The sequence below is a fragment of the Ornithorhynchus anatinus genome, chromosome 10 (genome assembly GCF_004115215.2).
Source record: "Ornithorhynchus anatinus isolate Pmale09 chromosome 10, mOrnAna1.pri.v4, whole genome shotgun sequence".
Lineage (NCBI taxonomy): Eukaryota > Metazoa > Chordata > Mammalia > Monotremata > Ornithorhynchidae > Ornithorhynchus > Ornithorhynchus anatinus.
This window is the reverse complement of record NC_041737.1, coordinates 6479505-6504770: the sequence shown is the minus strand read 5'-3', so window position 1 is coordinate 6504770 and position 25266 is coordinate 6479505. Positions and strand designations below refer to the sequence as shown.

The 25266-nt window shown below is 58.6% G+C and overlaps 2 protein-coding genes across 11 annotated transcripts in view; one reads left to right on the top strand and one right to left on the bottom strand.

Moving 5' to 3' along the window:
* Window positions 1–16415, top strand: part of UGT2A2 (UDP glucuronosyltransferase family 2 member A2) — a 43390-nt gene extending 26975 nt beyond the window's left edge. For 2 of the 7 annotated variants that reach the window (XM_029073459.2, XM_029073457.2), the window contains 5 exons: window positions 8734–8915; window positions 9526–9657; window positions 10858–10945; window positions 13675–13894; window positions 15547–16415. In XM_029073459.2, coding sequence (XP_028929292.1) covers window positions 8734–8915; window positions 9526–9657; window positions 10858–10945; window positions 13675–13894; window positions 15547–15826 — 902 coding nt within the window. In that variant the 3' untranslated portion in view covers window positions 15827–16415. Of the gene's footprint in view, window positions 1–5482; window positions 6261–8733; window positions 8916–9525; window positions 9658–10857; window positions 10946–13674; window positions 13895–15546 lie in introns of those variants that run through there. The other 5 variants (XM_029073462.2, XM_029073460.2, XM_029073463.2 and 2 more) reach the window with 4 other exon arrangements.
* A 6684-nt stretch (window positions 16416–23099) lies between these two features.
* Window positions 23100–25266, bottom strand: part of YTHDC1 (YTH domain containing 1) — a 36288-nt gene continuing 34121 nt past the window's right edge. For all 4 annotated transcript variants that reach the window (XM_039913221.1, XM_029073221.2, XM_029073222.2 and 1 more), the window contains one exon: window positions 23100–24151. In XM_039913221.1, coding sequence (XP_039769155.1) covers window positions 23927–24151 — 225 coding nt within the window. In that variant the 3' untranslated portion in view covers window positions 23100–23926. The remainder of the gene's footprint in view (window positions 24152–25266) is intronic.

Sequence of the window (25266 nt, the reverse complement as noted above, 5' to 3'; positions counted from 1 at the left end):
TATCGTGGGCGCTTGTAGGTCCCGGAGCGACCCAGAATGCAGGGCGGCGAACTAGTCTTACTGATCCCGTCCCCCTCTCGCCCCACCTACGAGGTTTTATAGCCTTCCCTGACTAAGCCCTCCTTTCCTCGCCTCCCACTTCTGCGTCGCCCTCGCACTTTGAATTTGTCCCCTTTATCCACCCCACCCTCAGCCCCACAGCACTTTATGTGTCCAGATCCCTAATTTATTTATTCATATTAATATCTGCCTCCCCTCCTAGACCGCCAGCTCCTTGCGGGCAGGGAACGTGTCAACCGACTCTGTGCTTGGTGCAGTGCTCCGCGCGCGACACACACTCAACGCCGCGTGGCGTAGTGGATAGAGCACGGGCCCGGAAGTCAGAAGGTCACGGGTTCTAATTCTGCCACCCCCCCCCCCCCGGTCTGCTGGGTCACCTTGGGCAAATCGCTTCACTTCTCTGTGCCTCAGTTACCTCATCTGTGAAATGGGGATTGAGACCGTGAGGCCTGCGACGGGACAGGGACTGTGCCCAACCCCATTTGCTCGTATCATTCGTTCGACTGCATTTATTGAGCGCTTACTGTGTGCGGAGCACTGTCCTGAGCGCTTGGGAAAGTACAGCACAGCAACAGAGAGAGACAATCCCTGGTATCCATTCTGGTGTGTCGCACAGCACCAGATAATAATAATCATAATAACGTCGGTCTTCGTTAAGCGCTTACTCTGTGCGGAGCACTGTTCTAAGCGCTGGGGGAGATCCGGGGTCGTGGGGCTGTTCCACGTGAGGCTCACAGTCTCAATCCCCATTTTACAGACGAGGCGTAGAGAAGTTAAGTGACTTATCCACAGTCACACAGCTGACAGGTGGCGGAGCCGGGATTCGAACCCATCACCTCTTAGTAAGCACTTAACAAATACCCCCCTTCTGCTCCGTTCCCTTCCCTTCCCTGTCACCTTGATTCACTCCCTTTGCTCTCCCCCACCGCCCGCCCCACAGCACTTGTGTATATATATATCTATCTATAATTTCATTTATTTATACTGAGGCCTCTTTACTTGTTTTGATGTCTTTCTCCCCCTCCTCTAGACTGTGAGCCCGCTGTGGGCAGGGATTGCCTCTCTTGCTTGCTGAATTGTATTTTCCAAGAGCTTAGTAGAGCGCTCGGCACACAGTAAGCGCTCAGTCAATACGACTGGATGGGTGAATGAAATACCACGATCGTGATTCTTAAAAATAATAATTGCTATTAGAATGATTAATCGTTATAATAACGAAAATCCAGGTGAGGGAGCAGCGTGGCGCCGTGGAAAGAGCCCGGGCTTGGGAGTCAGAGGTCATGGGCTCTGCCGCTTGTCAGCCGGGTGACTGTGGGCAAGTCACTTCACTGGGCCTCAGTTCCCTCATCTGTAAAATGGGGATGAAGACTGGGAGCCTCACGTGGGACAACCTCATTACCCTGGATCTCCCCCAGCGCTTAGAACAGTGCTCTGCACAGAGTAAGCGCTTAATACCCACATGTTTTGGTCCATGCCAAGCGCTTTGTCCATTCCAAGCGCTTAGCGCGGTGCTCTGCACAGGGTAAGCGCTCAATAAATCCTATTGAATGAATAGATGAATGACCTGACCCCGCCTAGGGGCTCCGGGGGGCCCCGGGGCAGGATTGGGCCCGAGCTTTAGCGCCCCCTGGCGGACGCCGCCCGGCAGCTGCAGCGCCCCCTGGTGGGCGCCACCCGTAAGCGTTCAGGCTGCAGGAACCCAAGATAACACCGCTTGGGGTCAGCGCTCAGTCATAATTACAATAAAAAGAAGAATAATAATAATGATGGTAGTTGTTAAGCGCTGACTATGTTCCAAGCCCTGTTCTAAGCGCCGGGGTGGATACAGGGTAATCAGGTTGCCCCCCCCTCCCCCCCCGTGGGGAAGCAGCGTGGCTCAGTGGAAAGAGCCCGGGCTTCGGAGTCAGAGGTCATGAGTTCGACTCCCGGGCTCTGCCACTCGACAGCTGGGGGACCGTGGGCGAGTCACTTCACTTCTCTGGGCCTCAGTTCCCTCATCTGGAAAATGGGGATTAACCGCGAGCCTCACGTGGGACGACCCGATGACCGTGGATCTCCCCCGGCGCTTAGAACGGTGCCCTGCGCGTAGCGAGCCCTTAACCGATACCAACATTATTATGAATCCCCTTTTCACAGATGAGGTAACTTGGGGCCCAGAGAAGTGAAGTGATTTGGGCAAAGTCACACAGCTGCCAAGTGGCGGGGCCGGGATTAGAACCCACGACCTCCGACTCCCAAGCCCGGGCTCTTTCCACTGAGCCACGCTAGCCAGGGAGGCTAGGGACAATCCTGGAAGGCCCGTTCTTCAGCCGGTCTGTAATCCCCTGGCCGGTATTAAAACAGTACCACTAATAATATCGTAATAACAGCTGTGGTATTTGCCTTTCAATCTTATTCATCGGGCACTTCCCGGGTGCGGAGCACTGTAATAATAATAATAATAATGTTGGTATTTGTTAAGCGCTTACTATGTGCCGAGCACTGTTCTAAGCGCTGGGGTAGACATAGGGGAATCAGGTTGTCCCACGTGGGGCTCACAGTCTTAATCCCCATTTTACAGATGAGGGAACTGAGGCACAGAGAAGTTAAGTGACTTGCCCACAGTCACAAAGCCGACAAGTGGCAGAGCTGGGATTCGAACTCATGAGCCCTGACTCCAAAGCCCGTGTTCTTTCCACTGAGCCACGCGCCCGGGAGAGTACGATGCAACAACAGACACGTCCCGGCCCACAACGAGCTCACGGTCGAGAGGGGGGCTTGTTGAGCCCATATTATGGGCCAGGTCCCGTTCTAAGCGCTGGGGTGGCTAAAGGCAAATCCACGTGGACACGGTCCCCGTCCCACGTTGGGCTCACGGTCTCAGGCCCCATTTTACAGACGAGGTGACCGAGGCGCGGAGAAGTGAAGTGACTTGTCCAAGGTCACGGAGCAGACAGGTGGCAGAGCCGGGATGAGGACCCGGGTCGTCTCCAACCACTGCGCCGTGCCGCTCCTGGCAGCGCTTGGGCTTAGCGCTCGGGCGAATACGAGGTCATCAAGTCGGGGAGGGGGAAGAGGAGGGGCTGAGCGTTTCTACGACCCAATCTCGCCGCTCCGACAATCCACGCTACCCTGTTGAGATTGGCTCAGGGCCAGGTTGGAAGGACATTCCTCTTCTTCTCTTCCCTCTCCCTATTCCGTTGGGTCGGTTCTGTTTATCGTCGTATTCTACTTCCCCAAGCGTTCGGTACAGCGCTTTACACACAGGAAGCACCCGATAAGTACAGTCGAATGAATGAAATGAATGAATACGACTACCGTCTAGTGAGGGGTTGGTTCTCGATGTCTCTGTGGTATTTCTAGTGAAAGCGTCCCGCCTCCCGTCACCCGATCTCCGCCGGCAATTTCTTTGACTCGGAAGTAGCCCCGGGGTGAACGAGGACCTGGGAAGGGAAGGGGGGGTGGGGGGGTGTGTTTTTGGTGCGGTGTTGGGAAATCAGGACCCCTCTCCCTCCCGGAGAAGAACACTCTTTAGAGTGTTATCCCGGTGGCCCGGGGCAGATTTTTCCCATCACGGTGCTAGGCCGAGACGGTGGAATTATGCTGTGTAGGTGTGAAACCCAGGTGGCATCATGCGTGTCCGGAATTCATTCACGCAATAGTATTTGTTGAGCGCTTACTATGCGCAGAGCACCGGGCTAAGCGCTTGGAATGGACAGTTCGGCAACAGACAGAGACCGTCCCTGCCCACCGACGGGCTCGCGGTCTAATCGGGGGAGACGGACGGACCAAAACAACAGCGATAAATAGAATCAAGGGGTGTGCGTCTCGTTGACAAAATGAATAGGGTGGTAAAAAATCTATACAAATGAGCGGACGAGCACAGTGCCGAGGGGCGGGGAGAGGGGGAGGAGCAGAGGGTAGGGGGGAAAAGGGGGGCTTAGCTGAGGGGAGGTGCAAGGGACAAGAGGCAAGATTTAGAAAGAGAGAATGAGAGAGAGAGAAAAAGAGAGAAGGAAACAGTCCATTCTATCATTGAACGCTTATCGTACGCCAGACACTACTAAGCGCTTGGGAGAGTACACCGTAACGATAAACAGTCACGATCCCTGCCTGCGACGGGCTCACGCTCTAGAGGGGGAGAGAGGCATTGCTACGAATGACTAGAGAGCGTGTCGGTACATTTAGTCCCCACACCTGAAATACCTTCCTTTCCTGCACAAATTGACACCCTCAACGCTCCCCTTTCCACTGGGCTCAACTGACTGGCTCCCCTGTCGCTCTGCCGATCTCGTACGACTAACCCACAGCCCTGGGCGTCTTCCCCAGTCCACTTCCTCCTCCGCTGTGCGTGAGCCGCGGAGTGCCGGCGGAAACCTAGACGTCGGACTGACCTCATCCGTCTCCGATCCGTCCTCGCCCGATTTACTTCTGCCCTCTCCTCCTCCCAGCAATAGTATTTCTCCAGCCGTGTCGACTCCCACGCCTACCGCCCTCACCGGTGGCTTCAGACGTTTAACCCCCCCCCCCCCAAACCCTCTTGTCGGCCCTCGCCCCCCCCCCCCCCCCGCCCACCGATCTCTTGCCCCCAGTGACCTGGACGCAGACTTCACTGAGAAGACTGAAACCGAAGATCTCGCCCTCAACGAAATCCCCCCTGCGCCTCTCCGGTCCTCCCTGCCTGTCGCCGAACTGTCCATTCCGAGCGCTCGGTACGGCGCTCCGCACATAGCGAGCGCTCAATAAATGCTATCGAATGAATGAATGAAGCAGCACGGCGCAGGGGACGGAGCACGGGCCGGGGAGTCAGAGGGTCATGAGTTCTAGTCCCGGCTCCTCCGCCTGTCGGCCGGGTGACCTTAGGCAAGTCACTTCGCTTCCCCGGGCCTCAGTTCCCTCACCGGCAAACGGGGATGGGGACCGTGAGCCCCACGGGGGACCCGGACTGCGTCCGGTCGCATTAGCTCGTGTCCGCCCCAGCGTCTAATACGGTAAGTGCCTAACGGATGCCGATGAGAGCCAAGCAGAAAAATGACGAGGAGGAGGAGGAGGAGGAGGACCGCCCCACGGATCACTCCACCCGTGGGGTGAGGTCAGGGCGGGAACTCTGCTAAACCTCCTCCGGTCAACGACGTTCCCTGAGCTTCCAGAGCAAAGTGCGCCCAGGGAGAACTCCGGGCTAACCCAAGGCCGCCAGCCCGCCGTTTCCGGGGACGTGGCCCCCCCACCCCCGGCCCCCTTCTGGAGTCCGTGACCCAGAGCGGCGCCCAGGTCCGAGCTCACGGAAGCAACGGAAAGCAAAGGGTCACTGAGGTTCGCGGCCCAGAAGGTTAAAATCCCAATCCTTGCTCTCGGTGGCCGGAGGCGCTTTCTTTCATCACCGCGATGACCGAGTGGGAATTAAACTTTAACCCGCCTATCGACTTTCTCTTCATAAAGCCCGCCGAGCATCGGTCATCTTGCGGAGAGCGGTGGCGGGGGGCGGAGAGGGGGAACCGCGATGGCTCCGAAGTGGCTTTGGGCGCTGGTACTGCTCCAGCTGAGCTGCTCCGACTGGGGGTCCTGTGGGAAAGTGCTCGTCTGGCCCATTGACCACAGTCACTGGTTCAACGCAAAGAACCTCCTCGAAGAGCTGGCCCGGAGGGGCCACGAGGTGACCATTCTCGTGCCTTCTAACTCCATCCGCGTCAACACCAGCCAGGCGTCGGCGATAAACTACGAGGTCTTCCCGGTGTCCACTTCTCAGGGACACTACGAGGCCGTGATTCAGGAGATGATCTATCTGTGGAGTTACGAATTACCTTCTCTCTCTGTCTGGGAATACACCGTGAAAATGAATGCTCTATTCCATAAATTTTTCGTTCTGAGCCAGCAAGTATGTCAGAGCGTCATCTTGAACGAGGCCCTCGTGAAGAAGCTTCGAGCGTCCGGGTTTGACGTCCTGGTGGCGGACGCCATCTTCTTCGGCGGGGAACTCGTAGCGGAGTCGCTTGGCATCCCTTTCGTCTACACGCTCCGGTTCTCGTCCGGTTATTATTTGGAAAGGCACTGTGGGAAGCTGCCGAGCCCTCTCTCGTACGTGCCCTTGCCCATGGGGGCCTTGACGGACAGGATGGACTTCAAGGACAGGGTGAAGAATGTGGGACTGGCCATTCTCTTCGACTACTTCATCCCTCAGTTTGATAGAAGTGTTTGGGATGGATTTTACACCGATTTATTGGGTAAGCCTCATCTCCTGTCTACTGATTTTTCTCGTGGGGAGGGGAGGAGTAGGGCGTAAAGGAAGGGGAGAAAGAGGAGAAGAGGAGAGGATGGGGAAGATAGATTGGAGTGGAGAAAAATCATAATAACGATTGTGGTATTTTTTTCAGGCAGAGAAGGGGAGGCAGAGGGGAGAAGGGAGGCGTGGGGAAAATGGAGAAGAGAGGAGGAGGAGGAAGAGGAGGAGAAGGACGAGGAGGAGGAGAGAGGATTAGGGGAGGAGGAGGGGCGGAGGGAGACATAGGGCGATGAAGAAGAGAGAGGGAGAAAACCAATAATAATAGAGGTACTTTCCTTATAAGTAAGTACATCAGAGAAGGGGAGGAAGAGGAGGAGGAGGAGAATGAAACAGAGGAAGAGGAGAAGAAGAACGGTGTAGAGGAGGCTATATCTTGGTGAATGCCTTCCTTTTTCTTCTCTCCCCTCCAGCCCCCACAGCTCTCTCGCCCCTTGCCCTCCTTCCCTCTTCCTCCACCCCTCCTCTTTTCTCTCTTTTCATCTCCACCTCCACTCTGAAAACCCCAACTACCCTCCAAAACCCCCCTCCCAAGCCCACCTCCTTCCTCAAAATAAAAGGTGGTCTCCCTTCCGGGATCCAGAGAATAAGGCCTTGCAAACAACACCTGGAACGCTATCCACGACGCATCTGTCGTTCACTTGACAGGGTCTCTCCCACTTGGGCTGCGATCCTTTTCCTCTGACCGGCGAGGGGTGAATAAATCGCCAGGTCTTTCAGACCACGAGAAAAATGCGGTGGAAAGTCCATCAGTGGAACGCCTTTAAACTCAGGTTCCCTGATCCAGTCGGTGAGTTCAGCTGCCTTTACTCAGATAGTCACCAGAGCCGACTCGGTATTAAGGGCTTAGAAGGATACAATTAAGTTTAACGGACACGACCCCGGCCTTCCAGCTTATAATCCAGGTCGATGAGGGGTTTAGAAAAATTCCTGGATAATTCCTCCCCCCAGATAATAACGCCAGCCTAGATCGGGGCCGTCGACGTGCTTCAGCGGCCATTCGGTGGTCGTCGCCATCAGAGTCCACCCCTCCCGGTGGGGCAGGTCAGAACCGGTCATCTTGTGTCTGCTGCCACTGTGCGACTGGGGTCCGGGGAGGGAGAGCTGGGCGGAGGCGAGGCGCCGGGGCCTGAGCCCCCCGCGGACTCCAGGGTTCACGGTGTCAGAGACCCGGTCCCCTGTCCGCCGTGGGGAGTGGGAGGGGAAGGAGGCACCCGGGGAGGGTCAGGCCAAGCTCGGTCTGGTTGCTGCCTGGATCATTTTTCTACTCCAAACCTTCGGTCCGTGTCTCCCCACTTCTCAAGAATCTCCGGTGGTTGCCCGTCCACCTCCGCATCCAACGGAAACTCCTCGCCGTGGGCTTTAACTCCCTCAATCACCTTGCCGCTTCCTTCCTCGCTTTGCTGTTTTCCTACTACGACACGGCCCGCGCACTTCGCTCCTCTAATGCCAACCTTCTCACTGTACCTTGAACTCATCTGAATTGCCATCGACCTCTTGCCCACTTCCTGCCTCTGGTCTGGATCGACCTCCCGCCCTCCCTCCACTCCGACAGTCACTCTCCCCTCCTTCGCAGCCTTACCGAAGGCCCGTCTCCTCCAAGAGGCCTTCCCTGACTAAACCCTCCTTTCCTCGTCTCCCACTCCCTCTATTCATCCCCTCTCCCGGCCCCACGGGACGTACGGACGTATCTGTCATTGTTTTAATCTATATTAACGTCCGTCTCCCCCTCTAGGCTGTAAACTCGTTGCGGGCAGGGAACGTGTCTGCTTCTCGTTATACGGCACTCTCCGAAGGGCTTAGGCTAGGGCCGCGCACACGGTAAGCGCTCAGTGGATAGGATTGACCGACTGCTCGACTCTCGAACCCGTCGGGTGGGGGAGAAGAGGGTGACGGGGGGCCGGAACCGGGGCTCGGATCTCCGGCGAGGGGGCGAAGGGGGAGTCGGCGCCACGGCAGCGACGGCCTGAGCCGTCGGAGCGGTGGGCGCCTCCGCCCTCGTCCCGGACCCGTCTCCCGCCCTCCGTCCGGCCTCCGCTCCCCGGCAACCTGGACCCGGCAGAACCCGAGACTCCTTCTGAGTCCCCGGTTCCTGCCGCCGTCACCACTCTCCGGCAGCCCAGGAAAGTTGGAAACTCCCCGCTCCTCCCGGGACCGCCCCCCAGGGCACTGCTGGGGGGCTTCCGGCTGGGTTCCTGGGCTCGGCCCGAGCGGAACAACGAGCCCACCTGAGGCGGAGGGCTCCTGCCTCCCTCAACATCGGGCGGGGGGGTCACCCAGCCAGAAACCGGCTGCCGGGCTGACGACTGTCCCCGCGGGAAACGCGACCGGACGCCGTCACGCCTTCCCGTCGAATCAAGGGCCCGGGCTCTCTGGGTTGCCGGATGAACTGAGCTCTCCTTTCCTCATCCCTCCAGGGAGACCGACCACGCTCTGTGAAATTATGGGGAAGGCGGAAATGTGGCTGATCAGGACCTACTGGGATTTCGAATTTCCTCGCCCCTACCTGCCCAACTTCGAGTTTGTCGGAGGTCTCCACTGTCAGCCCGCGAAGCCTCTGCCTGAGGTAACCGTGATCGGCTTCCACCTTCCCGTCACGGTAAAGACGGAGTAGAGAAGAACCACCCTCGACTCGCAGCACGGCCCTCTGTCAGGTCCCCGGGGACGATCCATCCGCTTTGGGATCGACTGGGGCTGGTGGAAAGGGACAGGAGGGGAAGAGAATAATGGCCAACATTCCCGATGTTTCCTGACTTGCGCCACCGTGGCCTAGCGGAGAGATCACAGGCCGGGAAGTCAAAAGGACCTGGGTTCTAAACCCGGCTCTGCCAAGAATCTGCTGGGTGACCTCGCCCCAGTCACTTTACTTCTCTATGACTCGGTTTCCTCAACTGTAAAATGGGGCTACGTGTTCTCCCTCTTAGATCCTCAACCCCATACGGGACGGGGATTGGGTCCGCTAATTGACCCGTGCCCACCCCGGAGCTTAGAACGGTGTTCGACACACAGTGGGCAGTTAACGGATACCATAAAGAAAAGCCAAGCGGACCCCTTAATGGCATCCCACCCTCTCCAGCTCGTAATCACGACGGCTTCCCGATTTCCGACGGGCGGCCGGGGTCGGCCGGGGCCCAGAGCGCCCAGGACCCTCCCCCGTCGGCAAGCGGAGCCTCCGCCCCTAAAGCGTCTCTTTCCCTTCCTCCTGCCAGGAGATGGAAGCGTTCGTGCAGAGTTCCGGGGAGCACGGCATCGTGGTCTTCTCCCTGGGCTCCATGGTCAAAAACCTGACGGAGGAGAAGGCCAACCTGATCGCCGCGGCCCTCGCCCAAATCCCTCAGAAGGTCAGAGGGCCGGGGACCTCGGGGAGCCCTTAGGAGGGGCCTGTGGGACGGGCAGACGGGGCCGGCTCGGGGCGGGCTGGGTAGGCGACTGAATGTTCCCCGATAATACAACGCTCCAAATCGTCTGTCGGCTGCGGGTGGGACTTCCTGGAATGGAAACCCGGTAGATTGTAGTTCTGGGAACCCCGTGGGCCGGATTCCGGCCTGCTGGGCGGATGACGGGGGCCGTTGGGTGTCGACACGGAACTGAGCGGCCCCCAAAAGGCAGAGTGGAAAAGCGGGTGGACGCTATGAGATGCTCTATCACGTGACCCAACCTGGGCAGCGGGGACAGAGGGATTCTCGAGCTCCCTCCCGCTGCGGGGACGGCTGACGGGCTACGGGCTCCTCTCCGGTGCTTGCTTGTGTGACAGCTGGAACGTGGGTGACGACCGAGTGACCCACGCTATGCGCTCCTCCTGGCGGATCGGACACCTCGGGGCGGTTGGAAGCTCATCCCCTTGCGGAGAGCGTGAATTCAGCCGACTAGAAGACCGCTAAAGACGACGGGACTCTGCTTCACCGGAAGATGATTGAACCCAATCATCCGGATAATCCGGATTATCCAGTCCGAGGCTCTCCGGAGAGACCTGGAAAAGAAAGCCGTACAGTTGCTCACTTTACCCTCAACCGTAACGGCGACCTAGCGGAAAGGGCGCGGGCCTGGGAGTCGGGAGATCTAGGTTCTGATCTCGGCTCCGCCACTTGCCTGCCACGTGACCTTAGCCGAGTCACTTAACTTCTCCGGGCCCTCGGTTTCGTCATCTGTAAGGTGGAGATCGTCCTTGGGTTTGCGCTCTTCTTTTAACCTCGGCCTCCACGACAGTCACGTGCGTACCCGTAATTTATTTACGTTGCTGTCTGTCCCCCCTGCTAGACTGTAAATTTCCTGGAGGGAGGGAACGCATCTACCAACTCAAAGTTCTACTGTACTCTCCCAAGCGCCCGGTACGGCGTTCTGCAGACGTAAATACGACCGACAGATTCGATCCTTCTTCTTCCTCCTTAGTGAGTCCAGTGAGGGACGGGGACTGGGTTCCACCTGATTAAACCCAGCGCTCAGTACAGGGTTTTGACACAGAGTTAGCCCTTAATGCCGTCATCATCGTCGTCACCGTCGTCGTCACGCGTAGCGCAAATGCCTTTTCTGGATTCTTACAGGTCCTGTGGCGATACAAAGGAAAGCAGCCAGCCACTCTGGGGCCGAACACTAAGCTCTACGACTGGATTCCCCAGAACGATCTCCTCGGTGAGACTCGGGGATGAAAGTGGGATACTGTTAAATTATAAACTTGAGTACAAGAACCCTCCGCCGGATAGAGGGGGGGGATGGAATATTGGGGGGTGGGGGGTGGGGGCTCCTGTCCCATCTCCCCCCAGACCCCCTCACCAACCCTCCCCACAGTCCTTTTGCCCCCCAATTTTGACGGCCCAGAAGCTCCCAGATATCCACAGAAGTCCTGGCAGAGCCTCCCGCTTCCTTGCCTTGGTGCATCCTTAGCCTTATCCTTCCCACTTGGCCCAAGTGCTTGGTACAGGGAATGGCACAAACTAAGCGCTCAATCAACACCATGGATCGATAATATTTACTGATGATCGACTGTGCGCAGAAGTGTTCGGGAAGAATGATAATGTTGATAATGTTGGTATTTGTTAAGCGCTTACTACGTGCAGAGCACCGCTCTAAGCGCTGGGGGAGATACAGGGGAGTGAGGTGGTCCCACGTGAGGCTCCCAGTCTTCCTCCCCATTTTCCAGATGAGGGAACTGAGGCCCAGTGAAGTGACTCGCCCACGGTCCCCCAGCTGACGAGTGGCAGAGCCGGGATCCGAACCCATGACCTCTGACTCCCCAGCCCGCGCTCCTTCCACTGAGCCAAACTGCTTCTCTGAATCCATCGATCGTATCTGTTTTCCCCCTCGAGACTTGTCAGCCCCACGGAACCTACGTCCCAATCTGTAATTTTGCGAATATCTGTCTCCCCGTCCAGACCGTAAGCTCCTGGTGGGCAGCGGACGTGTCGACCGTCTCTGTTGTAGTGTGCTCTCCCGACCGTTTAGCACAGTGCCCCGCAGAGAGTAAGCGTTCAATCAATATCACGATCGATTGAGCACTTACACTGTGTGCAGAACACTATACTAAATGCTTGGAAGAGTACAATGTTAAGTAGAATACTCTACAAGATAAGGCAATATTCAGAGTACACTCCTAAGCTCCGAGGGGGCGGGAGGGGGGACGAGGCGGGGCATAAGATATTCATTCGTTCAATAGTATTTATCGAGCGCCTACTATGTGCAGAGCACTGGACTAAGCGCTTGGAATGAACAAGTCGGCAACAGATAGAGACGGTCCCCGCCGTTTGACGGGCTGACGGTCTAATCGACAGAACCGAGAGACACGATCCCTGCTCTCAAGGAGCTCGCACTCTATGGGGGGACACCCGCCCTGAAATAATTCCCAAACAAGGGGGAGGAAAGAAAAGTAGTTTTACGGGTAAGTCCTTAAGTCACTGGGTGAGTATTTTTGAAGTCAAATATGAAATTTTTACTTCGCTGATAATAATGATAATAATAATGTTGGTATCTGTTAAGCGCTAAGTGCCGAGCACCGTTCTAAGCGCTGGGGGAGAAACGGGGTCATCAGGTTGTCCCACGTGAGGCTCACAGTCTTCATTCCCATAATAACGTTGGTTAAGTCTGTTAAGCGCTTACTATGTGCACGGCACCGTTCTAAGCGCCGGGGGAGATACGGGGTCATCAGGTCGTCCCACGTGAGGCTCACGGTTGATCCCCATTTTCCAGATGAGGGAACTGAGGCCCAGAGAAGTGAAGTGACTCGCCCAGAGTCACACGGCTGACCAGAGTCAACACCCCAAGGCAGGGAGAGAGACGTCTCAGATCACGGGAGTGTTTGCGGGTAATGAGATACTGCAAAGAATCAATCGCCCGAAAGGAGAGGGCACTGGTTCACGGTGAAATTCTCCTGTGACCCTAAAAATATAAAACCCATTAGTAAAGAGAATAAAACGCTCCCGTACAAAAGACTGGACATTCACAGAGAGATTAGGTTTCTAATAAGTAACTTATCTCAATCAGGGAAAAAGGGGATGGGGGGGGGGGGGGGGGAAGAGGGTGGGAGAAAGGGAGACGGGGGAGGAGGAGGAGGAAAGAGGAATCGATTATTCAGTCAGTGATATTTACTGAGTGCTTACTGTACGCACAGCTCTGTCCTAAGCGCTTGGGAGGGTACAATTCAAAGGAGGCGGTAGACACGCTCCCCCGCGCACAGGGAGCTTACGGTCTAGAGTGCGAGACGGACGTTAAAATGAACGACAGATACGGACATGGGTGCCGTGGGGCCGAGGGTGGGTGACCATCAAGTGCCTCAAGGGAAGAGGGAGGGTAAAAGAAGAGAAAGGAAGCCGGAGATGGAAAGAGGGGGGAAAAGAAGAGAGTAGAAGGAAGGAGGAAAAGAGAGGACGGAGGGAGAGGAGGGGGAAAGGATGAACAGAAGGAAGAGAGGAGTGAAATGAGACGGGGAGGAAAATACTCCTCTAGAAAAGCAAGCCCTTGGAGGTGGAGAGAGACAGAGAGAGAGAGAGAGGAAGAGAGAGAAGGAAAGAGAGGAACGAGAGTAAAGCAGGTGACCTAATGGACAGAGATGAGTCCGGGAGACGGAAGGACTTGGTTCTAATCCCGACTCCGCCGCCTGCCTGCTCTGTGTCCTCGGGCAAGTGGCTTCACTTCTCGCCGGACCCCGGTCACCTCATCTGTAAAACGGGGCTGAAGACCGTGAGCCCCACGCGGGAGAGGGGGCCGCGTCCAACCCGATCACCTGATAACGTTCCCCAGCACCTAGAGAAGGGCCCGGTACATAGCGAGAGCTCAACGGATACCATCGCTATCACGATTATCCCTTCGGGGTCGGCCCGGGCCCTTGGCCGCGATCCCCGGCCGAACGCTTCCGCCTCCGCCCCTAGGACACCCCAAAACCAAGGCCTTCATCACCCACGGAGGCACCAACGGGATCTACGAGGCCATCTACCACGGGGTGCCCATGGTGGGCATCCCCATGTTCGCCGACCAGCCGGACAACATCGCCCACATGAAGGCCAAGGGGGCAGCGGCGGAGGTGGACTTCAGCAGCATGACGACCGACGACTTGCTCGGGGCCCTCGACGCCGTCATCAACGAGGCTTCGTGAGTCCCACGGTCGGCCCACGGCTACCGCGCGCCCGGCGGCCGACCCGTACCCGCCGACGGTACCTCCCGGGCGCTTACCGCGTGCGGGGCGCCGTCCCGAGCCCTCGGGAGAGTACGGCCCAGGAGAGCGGGGCGACGCGATCCCGGCGCGCGGGGATCTCACCACCGACGAGAAGCGGCCCGGCCCAGGAGATGGCGGGGCCCGGGCCTGGGAGTCGGAAGGTCGTGGGTTCTGATCCCGGCTCTGCCGCCTGCGGGCTGCGCGACCTCGGGCGGGTGGCTTCACTTCTCTGGGCCCCGGTCACCTCATCCGTAAAATGGGGATTAAGACCGTGGGACGGGGACCGCGTCCGACCCGGTTTCCTTTCATCCGCCCGAGCGTCTAGCAGAGCGCCCGGCACGTAGGAGGCGCTTGACGAACGATACGATTGTTGTTATTATTACTGCGAGGCTGACCGGCTCTCTCTCTCTCTCCCCCCTGGGGCCGACCTGACTCGCACTTACCACTCCACCCGTCTCTCGGGAGTCATCGCCACCGCGGCGAGGGCCGACTGCCCCCCGGGAGCGATGGGGTGATGATCCGGGGGCCCCGGGAGGTGAACGGGGCCAGCGGGAACCAGTTGTGGCCAGTTGGCTTCCGGGCGGGCTTCTTTAGGAAGGGGCCTGAAGCAGCGTGGACAGAGCACGGGCCTGGGAGTCAGAAGCGCCCGGGTTCCGATCCCGGCTCCTCCACGTGTCTTCTGCGTGACCTCGGGCGGATCACGGCCCTTCTCTGGGCCTCAGTTCCCTCATCTGTCAAAGGGGGAGAAGAGTGGGGGCCAGGGATCGGGTCCAACTTGATTCACTCGTCTCTGACCCAGCGCTTGGCACAGTGCTTGGCGCACAGTAAGCATTTAAGAACAATAACAACGTTGGTATTCGTTAAGCGCTTACTACGTGCGGAGCACCGTTCTAAGCGCTGGGGTAGATACGGGGTCGTCGGGTCGTCCCACGCGAGGCTCACGGTTCATCCCCGTTTTCCAGATGAGGTCACCGAGGCCCAGAGCGGTGAAGTGACCCGCCCGCGGTCACCCGGCTGACCAGCGGCAGAGCCGGGAGTCGAACCCATGACCCCTGACTCCGAAGCCCGGGCTCTCTCCCCCGAGCCGCGCCGCTTCCCTAAGAAGCCCGGTCTTACGGCGCCGAGTCGTCCGCGACCCGCAGCGACACCACGGACGCGGCTCTCCCGGGACGACCCGCTCTCCATCCGCGGTCGCTTCCGGTGGTGGATCCGTAGAGTTTCCCCGGTAGAATTCCGGAAGCGGTTTACCATCGCCGCCTTCGGCGCGGTGAACCCGAGCCTCCGTCCTCGACTCCGTCCCGTGCCGCCGCCGCCCGGCACGGGGTGGGGTGGGGGGGGGGGGTTTCGACCCGCGGCGGACGGTCTAACCACTCGCTAGCCGCCGGCCCAGCTGGGAACGGACGGGCCTCCGCTTGACCCTCCCTCCCTCCCTCCCCTAGCCGAGACCGGTAGAGTCCCGGAAGCTACCCGGGTGCGACCCTGAGCGGGAGATTTAAGAAGTGCCGTGATCGTTACCGTCGGATCGTTAGCGGCCGGGTTGCCCGTCGACGTACGTGAACGCGCGCGTTTTTCCGGTCGTCCCCTTCAGCTATAAGGAGAGCGCCCTGCGTCTGTCCCGGATCCACCACGACCAGCCCACGAAGCCGCTGGACCGGGCGGTCTTCTGGATCGAGTTTGTCATGCGGCACAAGGGAGCGAAGCACCTGAGGCCGGCCTCCCACTCCCTCACCTGGTACCAGTACCACTGCCTGGACGTCGTCGCCTTCCTGCTCGGCTGCGCCGCCCTCGGCCTCTTCGTCGTCGCCAGGTGCTGCCTCTTCTGCTGCGGGAAGCTCGGGAGGACGGGAAGGAAGAGGAAGAGGGAGTGAGACGTCCGAGAGAGGGGCTCTCGGTCCCACGCGCCCCCGCCGCCCGACCGGGACTTGGGCGGGGACGCGACCCGGCCTCCGCCCGGGCATCTTCCCCGCCGCCCCCCGATTTCCTCCCCGCTGCCCGCGGATCCCCGGAGGTCAGGCCGTCCGTAGCCCAGGTTCACCCTCCGCGTCTCCCCCCTCCGCCGTCGGGGAGGCCGGGCAAGCCTTTGCCGCCAGCGTCCGCGTCGCGTGGCCGCCTCCCGCCTCGGATGCGTTCGCCGCCAGGGACGAGGACGGAGTTCCAGCGGAAGCTCGCCTTCGGCCCTCCGGCCGGGCAAGCCGACCTCCGGATCCTCGACGTAACGCGGCACGGTCTCGCTTGGCGTTTGAATCGATAGCCTTGGTTTATTCCCCGCCCCCCCCCCCCCCCCCTTAGACCCATCCGAAGAACCGACGTTGACTCGAGCGGTGGCCGCCCTTGGCGTTTACACGGGGGCGGGGCGGTTCCGGTCTCTCGGTATTCGATGCTTTGGCTTTGGGTTGTGGGTGTAAATCACTTGAGGGGCAATCGGATCAAAATCAAATAAAATGTTAAAAAAAAAAATCCCACGGGAATGTCCGGCGTGTATTTAGAGGGGTTTTTTTCCTATGAAGTTGGGAATAGAAAGCGTTTGCCGCTTGCTCCTCACCTTCAACTTACATTGCACTCTCCCAAGCGCTTAGTACAGCGCGGTGCACACGGCGAGCACCCAGGAGTGACCGAAACGATCGATGGAGAGGAGCGAGGCCAGGTCACCCCGCGGATAGATCGGGCCCCCCTCCGGAGCGGGAGGTGGGGGTGACGGGAGGTGGGGGAGAGGGGAGAGGCCATACGGAGAAGGGAGTCAGAGGGAGAGACTCTTGAAGACGGGGGTGTTTGGGGACGCGGGGAGAGCGGGGGTGTCCTCGGAGAAGGGGGCCCCGGGGGGCGAGGAGGGTGGAGGGAGAATCGGGGCGGGGGGGACGGGGAAGTCTCTACCTTTGGAGAAGGGGGTGTTGGGGAGTGTCGGGGGGAGAGTGGGGAGCAGAGAAGCCCTTGAAGAAGGGAGAGTAATGATGACGTTGGCATTCGTTAAGCGCTCCCTATGCGCAGAGCGCCGTTGCAAGCGCCGGGGGAGATCCAGGGTCATCGGGTCGTCCCACGTGAGGCTCACGGTCTTCGTCCCCGTTTTCCGGATGAGGGAACCGAGGCCCGGAGAAGCGAAGCGACTCGCCCGCAGTCGCACAGCTGACGAGCGGCAGAGCCGGGAGTCGAACTCACGGCCTCTGACTCCGAAGGCCGGGCTCTTTCCACCGAGCCGCCTTAGGGGACAGAGGGTGTGACGGAGCGCTGAGGAGGTGTGAGGGGGCTTCTTCTTCCTGGTTGGGAGGCCCCTCGCCAGTGAGGGGCGGGGGGAGGCGGGGAGGAGAAGGGGTTTGGGGGCCGTGGGGGGCTTTCTTTCCGCTGCCTGCTCTTGAATCCAAAGTAACTGGGTTCGGAGACGTCAGCAAGGAACTCGGCTTGTCTCAGTCTGAAACTGTAGCGAGGTGGCAGTAACGAGAATAATAATAATGGTGATACTATAATAGCGGCGTTTATTAAGCACTTAATGCCAAGTGCTGGGGTAGACAGAGGATAATCAGGTCCCGCGTGGTGCTCAGAGTCGGTAGGTAGGAGAACAGGCGCCGAATCCCCATTTGGCAGGTGAGGGAACTGAGGCACAGAGAACTGAAGTGACCCGCGGGATCAGAGGCCAGGTCCTCTGACTCCCAAGCCCGAGCTCTTTCCCTCAGACCACACCGCTACGACGACTCTCTCTCTTTGGGAAATCGATGAACTTCGAGCAGACGTTCACACAGAGGAGGGGGACTGTCATAACACGCCGCGGGGGTAGAGCGGAGGAGAACGCCGATTCTGAAAGAATACGGAAAATCAGATGAGCTTCTCTTTAACCGAATAAGCCTACAGATAGGAATTCGGGATGCGGGGTAAACGGCTTTCTAAACGCCCCTTGGTTTTAAGGGTCGTCTTGTTTTACGCTGCTGCCGGAAATCGTGAACACGGCCGGAAACCGCTGGGGGTATTAAAAAGCTCTTGAAATTCAAAACGGAACCTCTGATTTAGCCCCACATTAACTCGGAAAAGGCCCGGTTGCCTTGGTAGCCCTTTTGAAACTGATCAAGTCGAGATCTTCTTTTACTTGTCCTCTCCAGAGGAAATCAATCATATTTATCATTCAATGGTAGTTATTGAGTGCTTACTATGCGCAGGGCACTGTAATAATAATAACGTTGGTATCCGTTAAGCGCTCACCACGTGCAGAGCGCTGTTCTAAGCGCTGGGGGTAATAATAATAATAATAATAATGATAATAACGTTGGTATTTGTTAAGCGCTTACTATGTGCAGAGCGCTGTTCCGAGCGCTGGGGTAGACCCGGGGGAATCGGGTTGTCCCACGTGGGGCTGCCGGTCTTCATCCCCATTTTCCAGATGAGGTCACCGAGGCCCGGAGAAGTGAAGTGACTGGCCCACAGTCACACGGCCGACAAGTGGCAGAGCTGGGATTCGAACTCGTGACCTCGGACTCCAAAACCCGCGCTCTTTCCACTGAGCCACGCAAAGCGCTTGGGAGAGTATAACACCACAGCACCTCTAGAAGAACAAGTTAAAGTTCTGTCGGACTTCGGCTTAGACTCACCTTAGGAGTTCCAGAGAACGGAACACATTGAGCTGGGAAGCTGGCAAGTTTTGTTGGGAAAAGAAATCAAACCGAAGTCACATAAAGCAGCGTGGGCTAGTGAAAAGAGCCTAGGCCTGGGGGCCGGAAGACTTGGGTTCTAATCCCAAATCCGCCGACTGCCTGCTGCGGGACCTTGAGCAAGTCACTTCTCTGAGCCTCCATCTCCTCCTCCGTAAAACGGGGATTAGGCACCTGCTGTGAGCCTCATGCGAGGCAGGGACTGAACCCCACCTGAATATCTGCCCCAGTGTTCGGTGCAGTTCCTGGTACATAGTAAGCACCCGAATACCAGGATTACTATAAAGGTCGCACCTGGCGCCCTAAACTTCGGTCTTCTGGACACGGTTTTAACCGACGCGCGCGCTGTCGACTTTAATTCCATCTTTTCTTTCGGTCCCAATTCCTACATTTGGGGAAAGAGCAAGGCACGACGGAGAGAGAATGGGCCCGGGGATCAAGAGCCCTAGGTTCCGGTCCCGATTTACGAGCAAGTCACTCTCTATCCCTCAGTTTCCTCATCTGTGGAAATGGAGATCGTCCGTTCATTCATTCAATAGTATTTATTGAGCGCTTACCACGTGCAGAGCACTGTACTGAGCGCTTGGAATGGACATGACATCTGGCAGCAGAGACAATCCCCGCCCAATAATGGGCAGCGATAGCTGCTCTCCCTCCCCCTTGCACTACGAGCCCCATGTGGGCCAGGGACTGGTCCAGACCTGGTGATCTAGCCCAGCGCTTGGCATAGAGTAAGCGCTTACTCCACTCTTAACCGCCATTAAGATGCTGGTGGCCACGACGACCGGTGTTCTCTGCTGGCTTAGAGAAAATGTGCAAATTCAGGGCTTAGAACAGCGCGTGACATAGAGTGAGCACTGAAATGCCCTAATGATAAAATCCCCAATCCACTAAATAACCAGAGCCCGCAATTCCCGTCTGAAAACGAAATTCTGGATTTTGCCCGAAGGCGGTCCCCGCTACTCCTCGCCCTCTACCCGATTGGGCCTCTTCCTGCTAGTTGAACTTGGCCAAGGTGCGGTTTTGAAGTACTGATCCAAGTCGACGCCTAGACGCCTTTCAAATATCATCCGTGAAACGGGCTTCCGCTTCCTTAGGTGTCGCGTCTTACAGAGGACCTCGACCAACCTCCCGGCAGGGAGGGGCTGAACCCAGATTTCCCCCCAGAACACACTCCCTGGGCCCACAGTCGTATTTATCGAGCGCTTACCGTGTGTAGAACTATGCACCCGGGGGAGTACGATCCAACGGAGCTGGTAAACACGCTCCCCGCCCGCGATGGCTTTGCGGTCTGATGATGTCGGTATTTACGCGCTCGCTATGGGCAGGGCACCGTTCTAAGCGCTGGGGGAGATACAGGGTCATCAGGTCGTCCCACGTGAGCCTCACGGTGAACCCCCATGTTCCAGATGAGGTCACCGGGGCACGGAGAAGTCGAGCGACTTGCCCGCAGTCACACGGCTGCCGAGCGGCAGAGCCGGGGATCAGGGACCAGCTGCCTGCTTTCACTCCTCAGGGTTTGACTCTCACCTGTGCGTTTTGTTTTTACGGTATTTAAGCGCTTACCACGTGCCAGGCACCGTCCCGGACGCCGGGGTAGAGCCGAGCAGGTCGGGCCGGACAGGGACCCGGTTCCACACGGGGCCGAGTGTCTTAACCTCCGTTTTACGGCTGTATCTTCCCCCAGTATCCAGCTCCCTGTAGGCGCCTAAGTACCGGGACGGTTACCGTCGAGCGGGAGAGTCAGACCGGGGGGACATCATTCGAGTCCCGAGGACTATCGACAGCATTTACGGAGAACCCCACTCCGTGCAGAGCACCACGCGATGAACGCTTCGGGGACACGACAGTTGGCAGACGGGATCCCTCGCCCTCAAGGAGCCGCAAACGGGGGAGAACCATCGAAGGACCGAGATACCTGAGCGGCGGCGTGGCTCGGTGGAAAAAGCCCGGGCTCGGGAGGCAGGGGTCGTGGCTCCGAATCCCGGCTCCGCCGCCCGCCAGCTGTGCGACTTGGGGCGAGTCGCTTGGCTTCTCCGGGCCTCGGTTCCCCCCATCTGCGAAACGGGGATTGAAACCGTGAGCCCCACGTGGGACGACGCGATCACCTCGGATTCCCCCCGGCGCTCAGAACGGCGCTCCGCACATAGCAAGCGCTCGCCGAATACCGCCACCATCCTCTAACCCGGCAACCGAGACGCCCTTCTACCCTGCTGACGCTGAACCGGAGGGCAGAAGGCAGGCGTGGACGGGGTCCATCTCTCAACCGTCCATTAGCTGTAGCAAACCAGGTCACCCCGCGGACTCGAAAGCAAACCGCCCCCAGGGACGACGATAACCATCAAGTGCCCCTTGGGACGCGGCGGTGAGCAGTTGAGAGAGCGATACCGTGTGTGCCGCTAAACCCGCTTCTTAATAATAATAGCAATAGTAATGATGATGTTGGTATTTGCTGAGCGCTTACTATGCGCACCGTTCTAAGCGTTCGGGTCGATACGGGGTAATCGGGATGTCCCACCTGAGGCTCAGAGTCTTTATCCCCATTTCACAGATGAGGTCACTGAGGCCCAGAGAAGTGAAGTGACTCGCCCACAGTCCCCCCAGCTGACGAGCGGCAGAGCCGGCATTCGAACCCACGACCTCCGACTCCCCAGCCCGGGCTCCTTCCACCGAGCCGCGCTGCACGGGAGGCAAACGCGCCGTCCCTGGCGAGGCCGCGGCGGGACTGACGGGGAGAGTGAACGAGGGGTTATCGCAGCGAGTGCTCGGTCTGGTTTAGGAGACTCAACTGTGTCACTGACCTGCACGCCGCCTCCTCGCCGTATCGAGAGGCCACAGTACCGACTTCATCTCGAGGCCCGTTTCTTTTCCTAGACCGCAGAAACTTAGGCTTCACGCGTTCACCGCCTCAAAGAACTTGGAATACGCACACGGGACAACCAAGAACGTTCGAACGTGCTCTAAACCCACTTCGAAAAGCCCGGGCCGTCCGAAGTAACCCGGACGGTGTGGCCGAGGGGTTTTGGGGGGGGGGGGGGGGGGGTGTTCCCTAGGGAAACTGAATCGTCCACGACTCCGCCGCTCAGCCGTGGGTGGCCTCGGCGACCGACCCTGGCTCGGAGGAAGCGAACGGAAGCGGGGCCCCGAGGGGAAAAGGAGTTTCCAGTTGACCGCATTCGTCTTTACGGACGCCGAGAGGGTTCTCGAAGACGATCGCTCGGATGGACCGGAGCCGCCGGGCAGGCCGGGGGGGAGCTCGGAGGGCGGATCACCCGGCCACCGCAAACTTAAATACGGTATCTGTTCCACGTTTTAATGGCGTCTGTCAGGCGCCTGCTACGTGCCAAGCACCGGGGTAGGTACGAGTCCAGTCCGGCGGGACACGGTCCGGGATCCCCGACGTGACGGCCGCCGAGACTCGGGACGGGGAAAGGAGGAGGAGGTCGGGGTGACCGGGCTGGGAGGGCCGGGGCGGAATTCTGAATACCTGACAGAGTAGAGGAACGGTAGCAATCGGCAGGATGAAACTCCCTGGGGAGAGAACGATGATAATCACGCTATCGGTTCAACGTTTTTTTAATGGCATTTCTTAAGCGCTTACTATGTGCCAGGCACTGTACTAAGCGCCGGGGTGGATGACAGGTCAATCAGGTCGGACACGGTCCATGTCCCGCGTGGGGGCTCACAGTCTCAACTCCCCATTTTACAGACGAGGGAACCGAAGCCCAGAGAAGTGAAGCGACCCGCCCAAGGTCACACGGCAGACAAGTGGCGGAGCAGGAATCGGAAGCCGGGCGCCCCCCCCCCCCCGCCGACTCCCGGGCCCGTTCTCTGTCCTCTAGGTCACGCCGCTTCCCGGAAAGCAGGAGCCACAGGTGGACATCTACTACGTGCCGAGCATTCTACTAAGCGCTGGGGTGGTTACGAGATCGTCGGGTCCCACGCGGGGGCTCCCGGTCCCAAGCAGGAGGGAGAACGGGTATCGGGATCCCCGCTGTGCAGCTGAGGGAACTGAGGCACAGAGAAGTCAAGTGACTCGCCCAAGGTCACAGAGCAGACGGGCGGTAGAACGGGAATTAGAACCCGGGTCCTCCGACTTCCAGGCCCGTGCCTCCCCCGCCAGGCCGGGGTGCTTCTCGGCGGGCGCGGGGAGCCAAAGGGGAAGTCTCGCGGGGTCTTGGGGAACCACAAGCTAAAGGGACTCTACGGTGGGAAGTTTCCGAATTAAAAAGGATCAGGCACCTGAGCGCTAAGCACGCGGGCGAGCACGACGGAAGCGAGACGCACGAGGGCTGGGAAGAAGCGATTCTCGAGGTCGCTCGGAAAGCTGGAAAAGGGGAAAAAAAAAAAAAAAAAAAAGAGTCCCATCCGCCTCCCCAAGTTCACCTGAGAAAACCCTAAGACCTCGACGGCCGCTCGGGGCTCGGCGGCCTCCGGCCCTCCGATTTACGCACGCCCTCCCGGCGGAAGGAAAGCGCGGCTTTCAAAGAGTCGAGAGGCAACCAGAGGGTCCATCTTTACCAGTTTATTTTTATACAAAAACGGTAGCAATGTAGGATGCGGGACTGTCTTCGGTGACCACGCGCGGGTCGGGAACATTCCAAACCGACGTGTACATCTCTGAGAAGGCCAAACGACGGCCTCGGCCGAAACGCTATTCCAACAGAGGCGGGTTCTCTTTAAAAAGATTAAAAATCTGGTATCCGTCGCGTCTTCGTAATATTGCTTTCGTCATTGAAGACTGGAAAGAGTAAAAAATAAATGAGTTTACAGGGCGCTTTGAGGAAAAAAAAAAAAGAAGAGGGGCGGGGGAAAGAATCTAAGAGGCTGCTATAACACCGCCATCCCATCAAACCATCCTACTTCAACGTTTTGCATACTTCACAGCAGCATAATTTCCATAGAACCGTGGGGCGGCTACACGTGGGAGAACATCAAAGCAAAACATTACGGCAGTTATCTCATCGATCTCCAAAAACCAGACGGAAAAAAATAAATCCCTACACGCCGGAGGAACGCTCACGGAAAAGGAAGCGGTAATCTCCGTTCTCTCCCGTCTCCCATCCTGCCCCGATAAAAGCGTCGACTCCGACGTCGACCCCGTGCGTTGCGGTTTTTTGTCTTTTTCCCCTTTCCTTTTTTTTTTTTTTGGCTGATCTGAGATTTTTCTTTTCCAGTTCTTAGTATACTGCATGCTTGGAACAGAGAGGGTCATAATAAATCCTTCTACACAACGAACTCATAAGGAGACAGCGGAAAATAAATTTACTACTTGTAAACACACAAAAAAATACAAGATCTGTTGTTGCTCCGAGACGACGGGCGGCTCCGGCTGGATTATCTCCGGTATCGTCCTCTCTCCCCTCGGTCTCTGTCCCGGTCGCCTAATCGCTCCCTTTCCCTGTCGCGATCGCGGCCTCTGTCTCGCTCTCTGTCTCTCCTGTTGTCCCGCGGCCGGTCGCGCTCCCGCTCCCTCTCCCGCTCCCGGGGTCGGCTCCTCCGCCCGCTGACGACCGCCTGGGTGCGGCGCAGGAAGTCGTCCACACGCATGTCGTAGTCGTGCTGAAGGGGAGAGACAACGGGCGCCGGTCAGGGGCCCGGCGGGACGCGCGGGCTCCGTTAGCCGGCCGACGGGGAGGCGCGGGGAGCGAGGGTCGGGGGGGGGGGGGGGGGAAGGGGCCGGGGGCCGCCTCGGCCCCGCCGCCCCCGCCGGTCGTCCCCCCCGGGGGCACCCGCCCCGGGCCAGCCCTCGCGATCCCTCCGAGGTCCCAGACGGGCGGCTGCCTTGCCACGATCCCCCCTCGGTACGGCTGGGGCGGAGGGGTCGACTGAAGCCTCCGGCGGCCCAGCTCCACACGTCCCGCGCCCCGTCTTCTCCAGACCACGCTTCTAAGCGCCAGGCCCGGGCCGTCGCCCCTTTCCCGGCTCTCAGAGATCCGTCATTCGGGTCCACCCGACTCCGGCCCGTCCTCTCCACCCCCGCTGCCCGGGCCCCGGCTCTCCTGCGACCGGTCCCATCTTCTTTCTGCTACACCGGACCCTGTCTTTCGCCGGCTCTGCCCCGAAACCAACCCCCACGGCCAAATGCCACCGGTGGACAACGGCGACAACGGTAACAAGCGCGGGGTTCGTTCAGCGCTTGCCGTGTGCCAGGCGTACGTACTGAGCGCGGGGGTGGAGACGAGCAAACTCGATTGGACGCGGTCCCCCGTCCCACAAGGGGCTGGCTCACAGTCTCCGTCCCCATCGGACAGATGAGGTAACCGAGGCACAGGGTGGTGACTTGTCCGAGACAGGGGGCAGAGCCGGGATTAGGACCCAGGTCCTCTGACCCCCAGGACCGTGCTCTCTCGGCTAGGGTAAAACGCTCCGCAGACGTACGGAGAGGGTGGACGGGAATGCGGAAAAGATGAGGGGCGGGAGGCGTGCGTATACGTGTTTCTGACTCAGGCTTACACCGGTGAACCCAACTGGCGACATTCACCAACGGGGACGTTCGATCCCTTGTGTTTAAGGCCCCCTGAAACGTGCAAGCCAACCTCCTCTTTCCTCTCAAAGGTTACAGCCTGCCAAGACAATCCCCAGCTGCCCATTTCCCCACCCGGGGATCGCGCATTCCCTAGGAAGCGTCCGCAGGCCGTCCAGCCTTTGGGTCGGGGAAGGTGGACGCGACGGTT